This window comes from Puma concolor, chromosome B3 (assembly GCF_028749965.1).
Source record: "Puma concolor isolate L17-30 chromosome B3, mPumCon1.1.hap2, whole genome shotgun sequence".
NCBI classification, from domain to species: Eukaryota; Metazoa; Chordata; class Mammalia; order Carnivora; family Felidae; genus Puma; species Puma concolor.
Window position 1 is genome coordinate 62,842,415 of NC_141672.1, and position 20,263 is coordinate 62,862,677.

General features: G+C 41.2%; 2 protein-coding genes across 4 annotated transcripts in view; one reads left to right on the forward strand and one right to left on the reverse strand.

Annotated features, from left to right (window-relative positions):
• SLC25A21 (solute carrier family 25 member 21) overlaps window positions 1–2,332 on the forward strand; it is a 480,482-nt gene extending 478,150 nt beyond the window's left edge. For all 3 annotated transcript variants that reach the window (XM_025919643.2, XM_086709897.1, XM_086709898.1), the window contains one exon: window positions 1,061–2,332. In XM_025919643.2, coding sequence (XP_025775428.1) covers window positions 1,061–1,122 — 62 coding nt within the window. In that variant the 3' untranslated portion in view covers window positions 1,123–2,332. The remainder of the gene's footprint in view (window positions 1–1,060) is intronic.
• PAX9 (paired box 9) lies at window positions 2,258–19,336 on the reverse strand. The gene is made up of 4 exons (XM_025919304.2): window positions 18,947–19,336; window positions 17,558–18,184; window positions 14,433–14,575; window positions 2,258–5,418 (listed from the first exon to the last, which is right to left on the reverse strand). Exons 1-4 carry the CDS (start codon window positions 18,948–18,950, stop codon window positions 5,164–5,166), a joined length of 1,029 nt encoding a protein of 342 aa, XP_025775089.2. The 5' UTR covers window positions 18,951–19,336; the 3' UTR covers window positions 2,258–5,163.
• Window positions 19,337–20,263: the final 927 nt, after the last annotated feature.

Here is a 20,263-nt window from a genome sequence, read left to right on the forward strand (position 1 = left end):
GGCTGAAAACTAACCCAATTCTGCATGTTCTTGTCTTACACTGAGAACAGTTAAGAAGAGTAAACACAGCAATTACATAGGTATTAACAGCCCTGTGTTAGTGGGTCGTCTTTGTTTGCCAGAGTACCAAGAGGGCTACAGCAGCTGAGAGGGGTCTAATAGAGTATCTTCATGGGTTAAAAATGAAAATTACAGGCAGGTAATTATCTTTGGTATAAGGTTACACAAACATGTGTGGCCTGTAGATTAAAAAAACACACTCACACACAGATGGCAGTGTGTACAAAATAACTAAGATCAAAATCAAGTTCTGGTTGTTTTCGTCAGAAGTCCATCTTCTATTCGTGCAGCCAAGTCTTCTTAAAGTTGTGCTCAGGGTATCTGTCCACATTTTTCACACAGACATGAGAGGATAAATAGATTATATTCAAGAGCATGGGAGACGTGCCATTTACGGCATCAGAACACAAAATCATCCACATGCAAATGCCTCTCCTGACTTCTTGGTATTCTGCAACCTGGGTGCTTAGTTTTCTGTATCATATTCTTGTTGACATATTACATAGCAAGCCTCTTTGAAGCCAGTTATAGAACTCTTCTCTTTCAAGATGAATGGTGGTCTTATGGCACCCAAACCCCACTACCAAATTTTCAAGTGTGATACATTTATATGAGGCGGAGAAGAGGAAGAAAAACAAGAGGAGGAAGAGAGCTAGCTATATTTTGTAATGCACATATTTTTAAATATTCAGAAGCTATTTTTCACATTGCAATCCAGTCTGAAGGCTATAAGCGAAAGCTGGACTCATCTGTCAAGTACCCTCTTAGAGAGTTCCTTCTTGAATGCAACTAGGACAATGTTAATTATGGACTGAAAAAGATAAATCCTTTGCCTACATATGAAAAATATGAAGGTTTGTTTGCAGGAGCCCAAAGATTGGTGAGTCTAAGCAGCCCCTGCTTGATAGGCTAATGGGACTTCACAGATCCAGAAACCCAGTGGGAAAAATGATGCTACTTTGCAGGATTTGAGATAAAAACCAGCTCTTTTCTTTTCTAGGTGGTGCAGTGATGCTGCTGGTTTATGAATACACCTATTCATGGCTTCAAGAGAACTGGTGATTACCTATGAAGTGTTGAAATAATGGATATTTGCTATACAGCACTGAGCTGATAATTGTAGAATTATAATTTACAATCTTATGTACAATTAAGGGGAAACAGTTTATTCATGAACTCTAGATTCATGAAAATCTATTTCGATACTCCAAAAATTATCTCTAGACAATTTGAGACAGTAGTTTTGGCCACATCCATAAATCTGTAAGAAAGATAATATGAAGTAATGAGGTGTGTTAATCGAGCATAGAAATCAGATATAGTTCATAAAAGCAATATAAATTTCATGACCTGTATTCCTCTCACACTGATTCACAATGAAAATTCATTGTATTCATAATTACTTTTTTCCCCAAGAGATCAAGAAATGCTTAAAGTCATAAAAAAATAAGCCAAAATTTGAACAGTTCTTTTAAGGAATTCTTCCATAAATAATAACTAAAAGGCACAAGGAAAAGATTTTTAAAGTACACTAAAATGGCATTTTAAAAATATTGAATTTTATGTTAAAATTTAAATCCATTGGTTTTCTTTAGAGTAATAATCTACTTTCCCAAAGCTACTGGCGCTGTTTTTTTAAATCATGCTATGTGAAGTCTTTTAGGACAAATAGAAAACATGAAATTATGTTGAACTACTTTCCTTCACATAATTCCCTTTGAAAACAATTTTTGTTGCTGAAATAGTTTCATGTTAAATAACAATTTGGAACCACTCCTTGGGCCCATGTGTGCCGTGTTTGCATCCAAATATCTTTTTTCAGAACTCTTACCTATGCCATTCTTAAAAAGACTGTTTAAAGTACATTTCCAAATTATTAAAGTGACAGCTTCTGGTATGAAGTCATCTATCTGCAGTGTTAAAATGTGTATTATGAAGGGAAAAATGTTTCAAAATAGAAGTACGTTCTTGGCATTTCCAAAGATTCCTGTACTAACATGCACTCCAAAAAGTATCTCCTTGGCACCGACAGAACCAAACGGGATTTTTTATTTGCCTGCTGAAATGCTACCTCAGTAGCTGACGTCAACAAAAATATCTGCACGTTCTAGACGATGCCTATTCTTAACTACTACTAAAGATTATTTCTACCATGAGGCTAGGTCACTGAAGCATTTTGAAAATAAAAAATAAAAGATAACATGGTAATTATTACTTTTTATTAATTTAGAGCATTTGAAGTATAAAAATAAAGGCTTTTTGACATACTGTATATACATACACAGCCTTCGGTTGTACATCCTTTCCAACGTGTTTTTTAATTTATATTTCAGCCCAATATTCAATAAGAGGGTCATTAAAAGTAGAAAGAAAAAAAAAAAAAAAACAAGATGCGTCTGTCGTACAACTGCATCCTATCCTTTGCAGGTAATGCTATTGCGGCCTGTGAGGGAGAGTACTGCCTGCATGGAGGCCATGAAATTGAACCTTTAACCTCTCCCTGTGAATGGGATGGGAAAGGACCTCTGAAGAGTGCATTTGCCAGTTTAAAAACAACACTTTTACCCCCTAAGAAACAAAGGAAATAGTCAACATTAGCCAATAATAATAACGTCTAAAAATCAAACAATCCCCATCCCATTTTCCTTCTCTTAATTTTAAGAGTAGCTTTAAATCATAATTTGCTTTGAATAGCAAGTTGTATTCTAGCTTTCTGTTGTCTTTAAGTTACTCCATGTGAATTCACTGTTGCTAAGAAAAGACCTGAGGGGAAGAAGAGAAGGAAAAAAAAATCTTGGCATCATTAATATTAGATTTTTTAAAAATACAAGAACCAGAAAAAATTATAAATAGAATAACAAGAGATTTCTTAATTTAGATAAATATTTCATTGTGTTTCATACAATTGAGTTTTTTAAAGACTCTTAATAGCCACCTAAAAATATCTGATAAAGGATAATTCTGTACCTTATGTCAGTTTTTCTGGATGGCAGGAGAGTCCCTGTACAGTATGGTTTTAAAGTCTTCACCAAAATATTGGACTGGTATCTTTGTTCCATTCGGTTTATAGTCTATTTTCTTACCAGACTGGGAACTCCAGATGTCAATAGGAGTTTTACAAGATCAAAGGAAGACTATGGCCCTGAGAGTTCATCTGCTCCTTCTGCTTATTCTTCTCCTGAAGTTATAATCCTCTGTTTGTAGCACTGAATTTCGGTTGCTTTAGAAATAAATGCAGTTCAAAGCCCTCTAAGATATCTGTAGTTGGAAAAAAAGCAGTTCTTTGAATGTAACTTGTGTGTCAGAAATCTGCTTACTGTTTATATGCTAGTGATCTGAAAACCTAGTTCCTCTAGCCATCTGAGTTTTTTAAATGAAGCCATGAAACCGATGTGACGGAACTGGGTTGCCATGTGGACTGTGCACAGCACAGAGAGGAAGAAACCAAGATCACCTAACCGAATGCATCTTTAACATCCATTATCTAGTGATGTGCCCTTTTAGTTATTGCACAGAATGCCAAAAAAAAACCCCATAATATATTAATTTTCCAATAGATGAATTGTACCAATGTTTTTAAAACGTAGTTTCAAGCCTATATCCCAAGCAGGAAGAACTTTCTAAACAGAAAAGAAAAAATGTAGAATTATACCCAAGAAAAGCAATTGTTTTAAAACACGACACCTCACTCACACACACACACTCTCTCTCTCACACACACACACACACACACACACCCCACAGCTCTACTATTAACATTAAAGTGAAAACAGAATTGGTCTAGAAAGACTTACTGGCTAAACTAGGTCCTTTAACTGCAGAAATGAATAAAGGGAATTTTAAAAAATTAAATAGCATTTGTATTTCTAATACCACCACCAGTTTACCTACATGTGAAACATGCTTCTGTACAACAATGTAAACTTCACAGCAAGCCATTTTTACATTCACTAGAGCAGAATTTTCCACTTTCTTTAAATTACAACATAATTTTGGGCTGAGATTGCTGAACACACAGGTAAGCCAACAATAACAGTACAATTTAGTTTCACAGTGGTTTTCTTAACATAAAGTTCATTTTAAGTGTCTTTGCAAAGCATTTCACATTAAACTTAAGTTTCTAAGTGACTTCCTTTAAAGCCTTCTTATTCAGATATTTTCCACCCTCATGTCTTTATATGCTTGGCATGTGTGTTGTTTGATTAGGATACAAAATGGGAGACTGGCTTGTTTAATCTGTTTTTGAGTCCTCTGCTGTAGAAAGAAAATGTCCTTCATAAGATGTTGAAGCCTTCACTGCACACACAAAATTTGGGGCAAGTCCAGGTCCAGGAGCCCACCACCAAACAGAGACAAAGACGTTGCCAGAAAGTCACCTTTACAAAAAGAGAGAAAAAAATAGATAGGGGTGGGAGGGAGGGGGGTATCCCATGGAATGAAAACACAAATGCACCATCCAGAGTCCGTATTTACAAACTAATAGAAAATATAAACATCACTGTATTTGGAACCGAGTAAAAACATCAGGAGGAGCTAAATTCAGATACGGCTTGTTATACATATTTTCCAACAAAATACGTTATCTCTTAAAAATAAAGCATCACTCAAGTCAATTATTGATTAGTTTCCTAATGATGAATTTAAACTTACTTGGTCACCTTATTTGATTAGAGGGTGCAGCGTAACTTTTTTCTGTATGTGTTTTCCTTTATTGATTTTGCAAAATCTCAACAATTGCACGTTTCAAAAGTTCAGGTTGATTTAGAATAAATATACACATGTGGTTTTACCAAAGACTAGTTTTAAAAGTTCCTTAAGCCCTTTGAGGGGTGCAGGTTTCTTTGCTACGTTAAAACAGTGTGTGGGCAACACAAATGTCTCATTCAATCCTTAAGATTGCTTTTGTTTTCAAATCCTAAAGTCATGTCAGGTTTCTGCAAGAGAGAAGTTATGGCAAGAAATATTTAAGTGTCATCGGCACAAAGGATGTGAGTCCTTAAAGCCAGCTTTGGGGGCGGGAGGGGTGGGATCCGAGACCAGGGGAGAGGGGGAGGGCGTGCTGAGGGGAGACCCGGGTGAGGCTGCCGCGGACAGAATTTCCCATCAGAGTGCAGAAGCCGTGACAGAGTGACTACCTTCTCTGGCTGCCTGCATTCCCTTGAACGCCAGCGATGCGGGAATGTCACAGTTGTGGGGGGAAAGTGGGGTGCCGCTGGCATGTTGCCACCCATGTCCAGCCACATAACCGGAAGGAGCGGCGCTGTAGGTCATGTAAGGCGACACTTGGGCCGGGGTCGGATAAGGAGCCATGCTGGACGCTGACACAAAACTGCTTACAGCTGGTAGACCATTTGGTGCCTAAGAGTAGGAAGAGAGAAGAGGTGAAAATAATTACATTGTAGTAGTTGACATTTCACGGGTTTGCAGAAAGAGGCAGAATGTAAGTTCCTCGCGTAGAAGCAATATTCTGACTCTAATTTCTGATTTTTTTAGATCTGATCTTTATATTCTAAATGCATTCACAGTCTTGCTGCTTAAACATAAGGCCCAAAAAACAGGATATCATTCTTTCCACAAAGGCTTTGAGGAGGCTACAACAAGAAAATTCATAGTACTTGCTTTGCTATTTGGAATTATAGGAAGGAAATACAGGGTGAGGAAAGAATTAATGGTGATTAAATACTCTCAGAAGCTGTTCAGCTATCCGGATGCCTTTGTCAACCTTCCCCGTACTTGGGTTTTGTTTGGCTCTTTTGTTGAAGCATTTGTGAAGGGCCTGGTTGGCGTAGCTTTCATTTCCAGTAAAGAAGGGCACGGAGTGTAGGCTGTCACTCCAGACTCTCAAAATGAGCACAACCTTTGTTAAATAAAACATGGGCCGTATTTTAAAAGGTCATGTTGAAAATGCCTGTTGGACAAAGGACATGCAAAATCAGGCAGTTGTCTTATAAGAGTTCTTAAATGAAGATTGGGGATATTTTTTTTCCAGAGCTATTTTATCAACAAGAAAACTGTCTATTGGAATATAAAAGAACTGCATATGTGTGGTTTTGAAATTGGAATATTGGTTTGCAGAGTTTTGGGGTCCTGTGATATGAGTTTTTAAAAGCCACATCGGTAAGTCTCTTGAAAGGAATTTAAATGTAAAATCCTAGTTTGCAAACAAAATGCAGCAGCCCAGGCAAGGAGCTCTGTCTAGAAACCAGTGTTCTCTTGGCATCCAATAAGTTACTGTTGGTATTGTTACTATTAACAACAATAAAAACACCCCAATTTCCTATCCTGATTCTGGCATGACCACTTGGTATCTCAAGTAACTTTTTCCCCCCTCAATTTCTACATTATTTAGAAATAAAGAGTAAACTTGTTTCCTGGCAGAGATGTGAATGAATTCATACATCAACATATTTCCTAATGAGAGTAAATGTATAATATAATTACTAGTAGTAAAACCGATTCAATCCTTAGAGGTAAGAAAAGAGCAGACTTGTGTTAGATACTTTTTCTAATTCCATTACAACATAGAAATTGTTTCCTAATTCATTTGATTGTTATTTTCACTTCCACATCTATCACAATGCAATGGTGGGCTCTCAAAAATGATTTTCTCCATTTAGAGTAATACATGGGATAGAATAAACACATGGGTATGATTTAACACTGCTCATGGGTTTCTGACAAGATAAGAATAAAAGTAGAGGGGTTAACCTTGTGTACTTGGTCTGTTAGAACACACAGATCCTGTTCTGTTTGTCAAAGTGCCTGTTCTTTGAAAAATGAGGAAGGGGAAAGGAAACTAAGGTTTCTTGAATATGCCCTATGTCCCAGGCACCAAGAAATATCCAACATCGTTTATGGAATAATGAAGATTGGTGAATTGTAACTCATTATAAACTACTGGGTTTATAATAATGGCAAGATAATATATAATGATTACAACACAATATTACTTTCATTTAATTTGATTTCAATTGAAATTAAAATGTATTTCAAGGGTCCTATAGGATGGTGCTCTATTTTTAACAAAGAAATCATTGCACATCACTTTAAAATATAAACGAAATCCTTATCCTCTTTTTATACACAAGAATGTAGATTAAGGAATTTAGCCATTTACCCTGGGCCAATTGGCAAATCAATGGTCATGTGTTAAAACAAGTTATCACCCCTGCCTGACACAGGATCCTCTGTAGCAAATCTTTTCCTGCTTTGCCAGGACATTTAAAGAACAAACACAATTTAATCTCAAACTAGAGCATCTTTTGATATAACATCTTGTAAAAGATTCTTTCTTCTTCTAGAACCCTATTTTCATTGTTTGACCCTCATTCTGTTTCTTAGCTTCTGAAAAAAACAAAACAAAACAATTTCCCCCTTTCTGAGGATGGCTTATCAGAGAATGGTTCAAAGGAGACACACTCTAAGGCTCTCAGCAGATGAGTATGAAGATAGCTATCAAATTGTAGAAGAAATCTAGCATTGCATAGAGATTATAGTTCCAATCATGTTCATGTAGGATTTTCCCAATAACCCATGACCAATTAGTTTTGAAAGGAATCATTCTGATCCAGTTACAGAAAGGTATTTGCATTTGTATTAGCCTCTTCCATTCTAGATTAATTTTTTATCCTGTTTACCATGTCAAGATCATAAAATAAGGTTAAAATTACTTTTAAAACAGTGAAAACCTTTGCTCAACATTTTACAAGTACATAAGGCTAAACTACTTAATGTTATACATGACAGAAACAGTGCTCTAGTTAGCCAAAAAATGTGTTGATAAATTTTATTTTTCATGACAGCCAAATTTTTCCTACCCATTCTTTTTTCTTTGCATTTTTTCTATCATCCAGAATTATAGTTATCTCTGAAACACTTGCTTCACCATCTTCCCTTTACATCCTTGCCCTTAGAGCCATTGCTCTGTGATGTGCCCCCTTTATTTGGGGGCTCTTCAGCTGTTGTCTTGCAATGTCTACCATCCCCTTAGGTAGACCCATTTCTTTTTTCCCAGAAACATCCCTCCTGAGAAATCAGGCTGGAGTGGACTCTCATCTCAGATAATGCTCCTGGGATTTAGGGGAGGAAGAACACTGGATTTAGGCCTTTGCTACCTTCAGGTGCCTTACTTATTCTGTGACTACATTTGTTTGTTGGGCATAAACACTACTAATTTGTTCCATATTTGTCCAATTTCCCATACTTAATAACACAAATTTGGTGACTTAAGTATTTCAAAGTTTTCTAAAATCCACAACATATTTAGTATCATTTTAGTGATGCAGTCCCTCTGTACTGCAGAAAGGATGAATAAGAAGGGAAGCTCAGGGAGGTTTGATCTCCTCGTCTTGTTAGAAAAAAGGCAAGAGGAGGCTAAAGTGAGAAAGTAGGTGATGGGCACTGAGGAGGGCACTTGTTGGGATGAGCACTGGGTGCTGCATGGAAACCAAGTTGTCAAATTATATTTAAAAAAATTTTTTGAAGTATTTGCTTAAGAGAAAAGAAAAAAAAACAGAAATCTTTAAACAGTATAAAAATAGCTCTTTGCTTTCCCTCAGGTTAAATTATGACCCAGATTTGGGGTGAAAAAGTTTTGTCTCAACTTTCCTTCTCACTTGTAAAGTTCAGATTTAGAAATTTAGAAAAAGCAGCATAAACAAGATGAGATGACAAACACACTTTAAAATGTGCCTGCCACCTTCACTATTCATTCTAGTGACTCAATAAACACATCAATTTTCTCATATTAATTCTGAAATATGATGTTGGCAAAAGATATAAATCTCTACTGGGTAAAGTAATTGTTATTTATGAAGCAATCACTGAATGAGTAAAATTTTCCACCACAAAGGAAAACAACTACAGGTAGCATTGATGTTTGTTTATTCTTTCCAGTAAAAGAGTACATGACTTAAACTTCCCAAATCTGTTTAATGTTTTCAGTGAAGGGCATGTAATTAATCTGAAAAGCTAGTTAGGCTGAGTAGAGACTACCAAATGTACACCATAAATATAGTGGGAGCAAACATGCTAAATTACTCTATTTAATTGGATTGTAAATATGATTTATAAATCAACCAACATATGGAATCCCCAGAGAAGAGTAAACAAATTTTCCAAATGAAACCCCAGCAATGGGCATGTAATGGAAATCCCATTTTTGAAAATGACTTTACCTAAAGATTCCATAAATAAGACCTCAATCCATCAACTGCTTTTTTATGTGGATCTTCCATAAAAGCCATGAGAATCCTTTCCTCTAAAGAACTATACAAGGATCTCCCTGAAGCAAATGATCTTCCACCTAATTTTGACAATGAGATTTACTAATACAAAGTAAAATAGACCAAACAGCATACCCTAGAAAAAGTTGAATGTTTGTTGAATGTTATTAGGAAAAAAAAAAAAAAAAAAAAACACAGATTCTATCTCACCGGTATTAAAGAAAATAGTCTAGGGAGAAAAAAAAAAACATAAAATACAATGTCTAGTTAAGATTTGAATGAAAAAAATGAGTTTTCATTTTACTTGTTCTAAAATTTTAGAAACATAGATTTGCCATTTTTTAAAAACATGCTTTTAAATTAGTATATTGAGAAGCGATATTGGCAGAGAGCTAGACTATAAATAGTTTGAGAACAGGGCTTGCCTCAATCATCTCATATCCTCATAAAATGGGCCATATCATAGGTGTTTCATAACCATTTGTATACCTTAGTGCAGCCTTTTGATACTCTTGCTTTAAAAAAAAAAAAGTCACTTTTGACCACAGAACAAGCATTATACATTAAGTAAGCAAAATGAATAAAGCTGTTGAAAAAAGTAAATAAAAGTTCTAATCTAGCCATTTCATTATTTGATTTATGGTTGTTCCATTTATCCACACACCACCACCCCCACCCCCCGAAAATGGAAATGCATTAAGATCCAAATGCTTTTGACCATGGTGGGAGGAGGGAGTGGGGGGAGGGGGGAGACTGGTATGACAACTGTCTGGCAATTAGAAGTGATAGACAGTAGTCTTCACATTCTGAGAATTGTCTACTCAACATTTTCTCCCTTGAAGAAAATGCAAACAGCAGCGCCCAATCCTCTACCCACAATCTTTCATCCACTCATCAGTTCTACCTGGTCCTCCCCTTATTATAAAATGAGTTTACTTTGGCTTTATAGTAAAGTAGATTTAGCCACAAATAGAGATGTGCTTCACCTAGAATTTCAGCCTCCATAACATAAGCAAGAAAAAGTTTCAGATCTGAAAATAAACAAGATTTTCTTGCTCTTCTTGGTGTAATCTTTGTTTGACTGTTGTTCTACCGTTCTTAATTCATTATGCAATGACCTAGTAAAACAAATCTGATAAAATGAAATGATGGTTGTAAATATGGTTTCAACATTCATCCAAAAAGATCTTAATTATGCTTAGTTATCACATTGCAGATCTAAATGTCTCTAGGTAATGGAAAGCTGCTATTTAAGATTTTTCCCTAAATTTTATATTTCCAAAATATTAAAATTAAGGTAGACATGAAAAAAATTTAAGTTACTTTTTTTTTTTGTATTTTATATGACACATTTTACTGCTACATCATTAATCTTGTTTTAAGACACTAATAGTTAAAAGCTACCCAGGTTGAGGAATGTTTTCCATAATAGACATCATGAATTTCAAACACTTTCTACTGGCATTTGCCTACATTTTGATTCTCTGCAAAATTATCAATTACTTAACATAAAATTAACTTTATTTCATATGTTGAAAAATCCAGTGCAACTTCATTTATATTTTCATGAGGACAGTATGTCTACAAGGACAACCGGTGTTTAAAATAATGTACTAGAAAGTTATATTCAGGATTCTGAAATACTATATTTCTAATACAATATACAAATTAATGCTTCGTAAGAATTTCAGATTAATTTATGTCTCCAAATCCAACCATTTTCACAGCTTGTTTAACTCTTAACTTTTTAAGTTCAAGTATGTAAGGATTTTTCCTCATTCCTGACATCTCGATTTGTAGCTAATGTTACATTAATCTTGCTGTCTGAGTTAACCTACACTAACCAAAACTGAAGATACGCAAAGCTTATAAATCTAACATTCAGATTACTTCAGTTAGAGTACCAGATATACAACATATTTTTTTCTGAGAAAGTATGCCCAATTGTAGAAAATTTTTCAAGAACTATACAACTATTTATAAACTGTTTAAATAAAATGCATTAATTCACTAAGGACCATATAAAAGGGCAGATATATTCCAAAGCCCCCCCCCCTTTTTTTTGCCATGCAACTGCATTCAGTAAAGGTTTTCTGTTTTAACAGAACAGAACCAGCCATTAGGAACCAGAGAACATTGTTGCCATTCAGAATTAGAAGAGATTAAAGATTTCTAGCCCAATATTAAATGCAGGTGAAAAAAGCCAAAACAAATATTTTTTCTTCTATCCTCAAGGGTAGACAATAACGACTTCTAAATGGTAATATAAAGTATTGACTTCATCTTAATGAGTAAGACAAGTTTGAGTACTCTAAATTAGTGGTTTAAAAACAAAAGATAGGTGTGTATATAGCTGAAATGTGCATAAGGTTCTAATTACTAGCGATCAGGCATCCTTTCTTGTAGTTTAAGCTGAAAATAGAAACTCTAGATTACGGTAATCACTAGTACCTACAATCAGTTGTCAATTCAGTCCCTTTAGTAATTTTACAGGTGTCTTCTGGGAAAAGACTATGCTCTAAATCCTATGATTCTGAATTCTCAATTTCCTCCTTTATGTACTAAAATGAAACTTGAGTCATATAATATTGCACTATTTAATAAAAATTATAAGTGCCCTGAAAGTATTATGTGCATAATTTTTGATAATTTTTTGCCAAAAACTTTCAAATTTTGTTCATTACACAAATAGAAAAATGTTACCTGAGTTTACATTTTGGTTTTTAAAATACACTTATACTGATAACATTTTGAAAAATAACTTAAAAATAAAGCTGCTCTTTGAATATTGTCGAGGGAAATGCATACACACACACCACACACACACACACACACACAACACACCTTACCGTTGCTTTTTTGTTTATGAGCAAGTATTAGTGTAGAATTTTACCCTCCAGGAAATCAATGTCCAAGTTCAAAACTGTTCCCAAAATGACACAGCCTAAATTTCTCTACCTACTTAGCACACCTTCATCATTAAGCACTATTTTGATCATTATAATAACCACTGATTTAATTGTACTTAGAAACTTCTGAAGTTTTGAAATTTTACATCAACTGAATTATATTACCACATAATACAGAAGATTAGCATCCTGCAATTAAGAAGTTTCCAAATTTAAGTTTGATATAAATGTCTTTTTCTTCTGGAAAAAAATTGAACTTGTTCTCTTAGGTACTTCGAACAATGCTTATTTAGCCACTTATGTCTTTAATTTACTTGCTTTTATAAATATAATTCAGTAATAATCAGCGTATAAAATGTAATCAACTTTCATGTTCAGAATATACAGATTTTTTGAATCAGTTCTATTTTTATTTTAAAGTGGTCTGTTTGAAGTATGTGTGTAAATTAACCATTTCTAAATGAGTATAAACACTAGATCTATATAATTCAAGGGAGGAAAAAAATGAATCAAAGATTTTTGAATTAAGACATTGCTTTATATGTAAACTGGGTTTATCAACTATATGTGAGAAAAACTATTTTTCAACTCTATACTTCACGGTGTTATTCCAACAAATGATGACCTAATAAAAACTACTGAGCACCTATTAAATGCGAGCTACTATGCTGGATGCTTTAAATACACTCCTTCTATTGTTTGTAACAACACGCTTTGACACTTTTTGACTATGAACTCTCCAAAGTATATGCTCACACACCCCCACCCCTCAAAATCGCTTGTTTTTGGAAGACCATCTCTAAACCGCCATGTATAACCACTGGCAACTTTTAATGGAGGTTTACTGTGCGCCTTACGACTGCATTATCTCATTGAATCTTGAGGTTGGGACTATTATTTCCCCGTTTTACAGATGAAAAAATGGAGGCGCTAAAATCACTTGCTTAAGTGGCAGTGGTGCCAGAAGATCGGAGCTCCTAACCGCTGTACCTACTGCATCTTCTTTATGATAAGGAGCTTTTTAAAAAGAAAACGACAAACTTTCGTATAATTTCTCCATGACATTCTTTACAGTAGAAACAGATACGGGAAAGGGACTCTTTCTTTGCTATTTTCGAGGATCTTTGTCACGGGAGAACTAATACGTATATGAGTCTCTTTTAACAAAACAGAGAGAAAAGGAAGTGGAAATGGCGTTTGAGAAAATGAGAATTAGGATTTTTTTTTTCTTCCCAAGTGAATAAAAGCAACAGGTTACATATCACATAAAACGCTGCTTTTTGACAGCTAAAACATTAGGAGTTTTAGGACTTCAAAATAATAAAACGAAAACTGGGTATTTGGGGGCTTCAGAACTGGAGTTTGGCGTTAAGAACCTTGCAAATCTATCCAGACCCGCTCAATGAAACCTTAAGCTGCTTTAAGGTCCGTGTTTGTTTGTTTGCTTGCTTGCTTTTCGGGGCTTTGAACTCCTGACTCCAACTTGGTGATGAGTTTAGACTCAAACCTCTAGGGCGTCAGTGGTGGTGGTTGCTTAATTTTTTCCGGGTGGGGGAGGGGGGCGGGAGAACACGAGTGTTTTAATTTTTCTTTTTGCAGAGTCGGGGGAGGGACAGAGGGAAAGAAAAATTAAACGGTCCACAGCCAGTCCGTATAATTTGAGGTTTTCTCACAAACCTCCCTTGGGAGATTACAACGTGACCCTTAATCTGGAAATGGTAACTTTATTAGGTTTATCTGGTTGCCCTCTCCAAACGATCACAGGGCAGGCTACGCCGGCGTGTTTGCAGGGAGCCGCCGTACGAGACACGCGCGAGCGTGGGGACCCCGCAGCCCACCAGCCCGCAGGCCCCGACCCCCGGCGTGCTATTCGCGGGCGTTGCAGGCAGCCCGCGCCGGCGCCGCTCAGAGAACCCAGGCCGCTCTCCCGGCCCCTCGGAAGCGCCTTCCTTGGGTTACTATTCCCAGTGCGAGCAGCAGATTGGGCTTCGGGGGCCGCGCCTGCAGAGGCGAAACAGGCCTGGAGGCGCTTCCACCGCCCCAGGCCCTCGGGCCCGCGGCGGGGGGTCGTGGCTCAACTCCGCCCTGCAAGGTCCCGGCCTCCGTCCCGCCTCACCCAACCGTGACCGCCGGTCGGCCCGGGCTTGCCCTCGGTCGAGGCCCAGAAAGAACTGGGTCCTGCGTCGCCCAAACCCCCGCGGCCACCGCGGCCCACCCGGCGGGGCCCTCGCCTTCTCACCTGACCGTACTTGGCTTCCTGCTCCAGAGCTCCCTTCTCCAGCCCGTTCACCGCGTGGGGGGCGGCGGCGGCGAAGTTGTTACGGCCCAGGCTGCTCCACTCCTCCACCTTGGGGCTGTGGTAGGGGGAGCTGTCGCTCACTCCTGGGGAGGACGAGAAGGCGTCAAGCTGGGGCTCCAACCCGCGCACCCCGGCCTGAGACGCGGCCTGAAACCGCGACCCGCGAGCTCCAGGGCTCCGACCCCTGCCCTCGGCCTCCCGGGGGCGCTGGTCCCAGGCGCGGCCTCGCCGGCTTTCAGCCCAGGGCCCCGCGACACTGACTCGCTCAGAGTAGGCCTCTCCGAGCTCTTTCGCCGAGGCCTGCGGGAAGGTTTCTTTTTCTCCCTTTTTCAAAAGCCTTTGATTTTCTCCTCCCCCCGCCCTGCTCGCTCCCCCGAGGAATCGAATGGAAAGAACCTGGGAGTTTTCCCAAATTAGGGAAAGAACACGTGAAGCTGTTCATCCCAATCGTAACCCAGGGTTGACTCGGGATTGACGAACACTGGGACTGGCGCAGACTGAAAAGGGAGAGAGGAGCGTCCTTGGCCTAACCGTCCTTGGCCTGTGCTCCTGCTCAGAGACATCTAGAAAAATGCTCACTGTGCTGTGGGGATCTAGTACTTAGGTGGATAGATGAGACAAAAGACCTGTAAAGTCCTTTGCAAGCAAATAACTACGTGATGGCCACAATGCACATGCAAAATATACATGCATAGTTTCTGTCTTGTGTGTGCCTAACTTATGTGTGACTACCCTTGATGCTCTATGTCTACACGTTAAATATGTGAGGTTATGTGCATATGACTCAGAAAATAAATATTACAATTACCCCTGTAAATGCCACCAGTGACAGTGGTAAGGTTATAGAGAGAGGGTGGATTTTTTTTTAATGAAATAAAAAGTTAAGAAAATGAAGGTAGAATTAAGTATTTTGAAAGGAGTAAAACCATCAGTTATCCTTTATGTTCTTAATAGAGAAACAAAGAAAATTATACACTGTAAAATGATTACCACAATACCTAAAGGTGTGCCTATTAAACCACTGCCATCTTTGAACGGCCAACTACAGTTTTAAAGAAGAGATATTTGAAGACTATGAGCAATGTGTTTTTGTCTTTGGGACCTATGGGTGGAGAACTGAAGTTTGATAAAGCCACTACAACTTGATTTTAAATACTTCCATCTGACACAGTGCTTTGAAGGAGCAATCATTTTGTAGAAGTGATCACTTATAGAAATAATCATCTTATGTTCATGGATTTGTCAGAAAACATGTTTAAAGCTGGCATCCAGAATCAACATCTAGAACGAACAGTTGCTCCTCTCCATATACTCCATTACTTTTCCAACTGATATTTGGTCTGATTGTAGGATCCCTGGGGAAGAACAGTTGTCTTTTCAAATCTGTCAGTCTTTTTTTTTTTTTTTTTTTTTTAACTATTCCTCCTCCTTTCCAAAGGATTAGATTGTGTTCCAATTTGCACCAGGAAACCGTGTTTTGGCGCAGAACTGCCAGTCTCTCTTTGCCTTCCCAGACAAAAGGCAATCGGTGGGCACAAGCCTGAAGTTATCTTAAGAAATTGAGATCCCCCTGTGAGCCCCCATTTCTGCTGATCTCACACTTTCCCATGAACAGGAGCTTCCTTTAAATGTCACTGAGGTCAGTTTATCCTATAAATCAAGGGCAAACTCTCTCCAACTAAAGCTCCAACCAGCCCCGAATAAGACAAAACTGAGCTCCTTAGAAGGATCTTGTAAATTGACAGTCAGAAAACAAGAATATGAGAAATCAGGCTCTGCTTTAATTACTTAAAAAGATAATTGTGCCAATGTGGTGACAACAGAGAAAGACAAGAAATAATTAAAGGAACTATCCCCCCCCATCCTATTTAATTTTTCTTCTGTGCTTTTTAAACTTTTGGCCAACAAATTTAAAAGGTAGGCTCTTATCTCTGTATTATTTTAATTCTGCATCTAGGACATTTTGACTTTTTACCCCTACCAAGAAAGAAGCTAATGCTGGTTTTTCTTGTTGTTGTTGTATTGTTTTGTTTAACTATGAAGTAAAAGAAAACAAACTCTGGTCTGCAGAAGCCTACTGAGCTGGGGGGGGGGGTGCTCGGGGAATCCTTCTTACCAACCAGAAAAGACACTGGGGACACCACAAGGTCAAGGGTGAGAAAGGAAGAGAACAGCGGGGTGGCACCGCTGAAAACGTGCAAGTACTAGATATCCACTGGCATTTCCCGGGACCAGGAGACACTAAAGAGAAGCCGCAGGCGTGGGGAAAGGGGGAAAGTAGAGAGGACAAGATGGAATCACCACGCATTTTGTCTCCATCACAACGGTGGTTGGTGCTACTTCCTAAGATACAAATAGTGAAGTCTGTTAAGGTAAAGGCCAGGGTGGGGGGCGCTTGGAAAAAAAGGGAGAGAGAGAAATAAAGCAGAAAATTAGTCCCAGAATGAGCAATGCAGTAACATGCAAGTTACTAGTAGTAACTTCGGGACCTCAGTTTCCGAGGAAAATGAAGTGAAGCATAAGAATGAAACCAATTAGGTGACATTTGAACTTCCTGCCTGAGCAAATTTGGCCTGATTGCCAGAATCCAAGAATACTGCAATTTCCACAGGGTGCCCAACTCCTCGCGGCCGCATCTGATCCCCAAACAAGCTGCCCGCAGCGGTGTCTGCAACCGGCAGCCCCACGCCCGCTCAGTCCTCCCGGGCTGAGCCCCCAGTCCAACCCGGGCCACGCTCTCCAAGTGAGCGAGCGGGTCTGAGGCAGCAGCGGCGAGAGAGGCGGGGGAGGGTGGAAAATGCGAACCATGTGTTGGGGATGGGGGGATGTTATGGGTCTGGTAGTTTGAGATGAGGCAGGAGACTGTGTGTGGCAAGGAAACGGAGGGCATGAATTTCAAGTTAATGAGATCAGGACACCCCCCTGGGAGGACTCCATAGTTTCGAAAGGAAAAAGCCTCAGGTGGTGGGATAGACGCGGGCTCGGAGGCCGCAGATACCGAGACACCAGCGAGGGTGTAGAGGAAGACTCTGCAAGGTCCACACATCCGGCCCGTGAGCCCTTACCTTGGTCGGTGATGGAGCGAATGCCCAGGATATCGGTGACGGAATGGGAGGAGGGCCAGGTACGGGGCATGGCCACCGAGCCGGGGATGGCTGGCACCCCGGGCGGCGTGGGCACCTTAGCTGCGGCCGCCGTGATGGGGCTGGGGTACGAGTAGATGTGGTTATAGGGCAGAGCCGGCTGCGGCGCCGGCTGGTGCTGCTTGTAGGAGTCGTAATGACCCTGTTGAGCCAAGTTGCCGATCTTGTTGCGCAGGATGCGGCTGATGGAGCTCACCGAGGGCACGTTGTACTTGTCGCACACGCCGTCCGCCAGCAGGCGGTCCCGGATTTCCCAAGCAAAGATGCCAGGGTCCCTTTGCTTGTAGGTCCGGATGTGTTTCACCACGGTGGGGGTGGTAACTCGGGGTTTGCTGCCCCCAATGGCTCCTGGCAAGATCGAGCCTGTCTCGTTGTAGCGCGCCAGAATCTTGCTGACGCAGCCGTGCGAGACCCGTAGCTGGCGGCTGATGTCACACGGTCTGATGCCCAGTTGGGCCAGTTCCACGATACGAAGCCGGATGGCGTTGGGCAGCGGCCTCCCGTTCACGAATACTCCTCCCAGCTGGTTCACCTCCCCAAAGGCTGGCTCTGCAAAACGAACACACGGCGCGCGGGGACACGCACCGGGAGTTTGGGACAGCCGTTTACCACTCGGCCTCCGCCCGCATAAGAAGGCAGGGCGGATGCACCCACCCCGGACTAGGGACCTGGGCTTTTCCCAAACCCTATTGTCCCCGAGTCTCGCCCAGTGGCCCCAAACCACTAAGGTCGAGTGGGACCCCCCCCCCCATTCCGGTGGTGCCTGCGGCCACTACAAGCAAACAAAGTGGTGGGACACAGGGCCGCTCCAAGTGTTCAAAAGTCTCCGAAGCGGGCAAGGAGATGGGTCTTGCCGCCTGCAACAGGCTCCTTCTCGCCTTCTCGGCGCTAAAGTCTTTGGGCCGCTACCCCTTGAGCCCCAGCGCCCCGCCTGGAGACCCGCGCGATTAGACAAGGTCTAGAAGAAACTACAGTTTATTTGGTTTTTTTCCCCTCACGTTCTGAGTGTGTGAGTCTACGTGAAACACAACTTGGTCCTCCACTAAGACTGCGGAGCTTGCTGATGCCACCGCTCCCTTCTTTTAAAATCAGAAAATGGCATCAACAGCAACCCAGTAGCCAGCGTTCAGACTGAACTGCTGTGCGCCCTGACCCTTAGCGTGTTCCTAACAACTTGTAGAAACACGAGCAAAGTCAATAAGAGTGTGAGCGCTCAGTGGTGCGCGCCCTCGCTCTCCCTCCCTCCCTCCCTCACCCTGTGGTTCCCTCCCTCCCTTCCCGGCTCTGACAGCGTCCCCCGCCGCCACTCACCCATTGCTCCGAGCAGTACACCAACGGGGCCCCAGTTCCGCACTCCCAAAAAGTAACTTTTCGCACAGCCTCAGTGGCCCGGCTCGTCGCTGCCCCGGACCGCCGGTGCCTCCACTTCTTCCCGGGAGGAGGCGGCGAGAGTGCAAAAGGAAGGAGTAAAAGGAAGTCTGTGCCCCGATGAAAGAGGCTAGAGTTCTGCATTTCAATCTAAGCAGCAACGTGGGCTGGCCTGAGCTGGGCCGGGCGGCTCCGTCAATCACTCACCAGGGACACGCCCTCAAAGAGGAGGGTCCGAGGGCAAGCTGCGTGGTGATTGGTGCGGCCAGCTGAGCGACAGTGCAGTCCGGGAAAGTCCTTCCGCTGTCTCTTTCAAGCTTGCTCTGCACCTGGGTGACTAAATACAATGAAAATGGGAGTTTGACACCTTCCCAGGAGCAGCGCAAACAGACAACACAATCGGGCTGATAAAAATGCTGAATAAGCAAATGAAAGCGTTTGGTCTGAATTTTAGAGACTCGAAGGGAGAAGGGGTTGAAGAGACTTCTAGGAGGGGAGGAGGGACAGATGCCTCAGAATTGAAGTTAAAACTCCAGGTGGGAGGTGGGGGGCCACCGTTACGAGGGGCAGTGGTTCTTAGAATTGCCCGTCATGCGGGCCTCCAGGGGCTGTCTGGAGAAGAACCTATTACCGGCAGGGGCTACCTCACTCCAGCCTATGCCAGGTGGCGAGAGCACAGGTGTGAGATGGTAGGCCCCTCGGAAAGACCAGGAGGTTTAGGAGAGACCGAGCCGGAGATGGGGGCCACTGCGACCGCCACGTGGAGACCCTTCTTCTGTCTCCGTGACTAGCCTCCTAACGCAGCCTCTGATGGGTTCATCCAGAAGCGCGGGGCCAAACCGTAGCCACACAGGCTCCAGTCCCTGGCCGTGCGCGGTGCGCCGAGAACTTACGCACAAGGGGTCGACGATTGCCTGTGCGAGGGGCACTCTCCTTGGAGGCCAGCACACCACAGAGCTCAGCCGCGATACTGGTCTGCTGGTACCTGATGCCAAGGTCTGCTGGCATCCCCCCACCAGTGAAAGGTTTAATCAAAAAGACTCGGTCCCAAGAAAGTTGAACACTGAGACTGCACATACAAGTAATCCCCCGGTCTTCTGTTTAGTTACCAGAGGCCCTGCGGGGCAGCCTACTTCTGAATTTTCACTTTCGATCACTCTAAGTCTAATCTAAAGAGTACAGTACTCTTGTTGGCGGCCAAAGCTGGTCACATTTTGAGTATGGGTTATGGGGAATGCTAGTCAAAATTAAAAGCAAGAC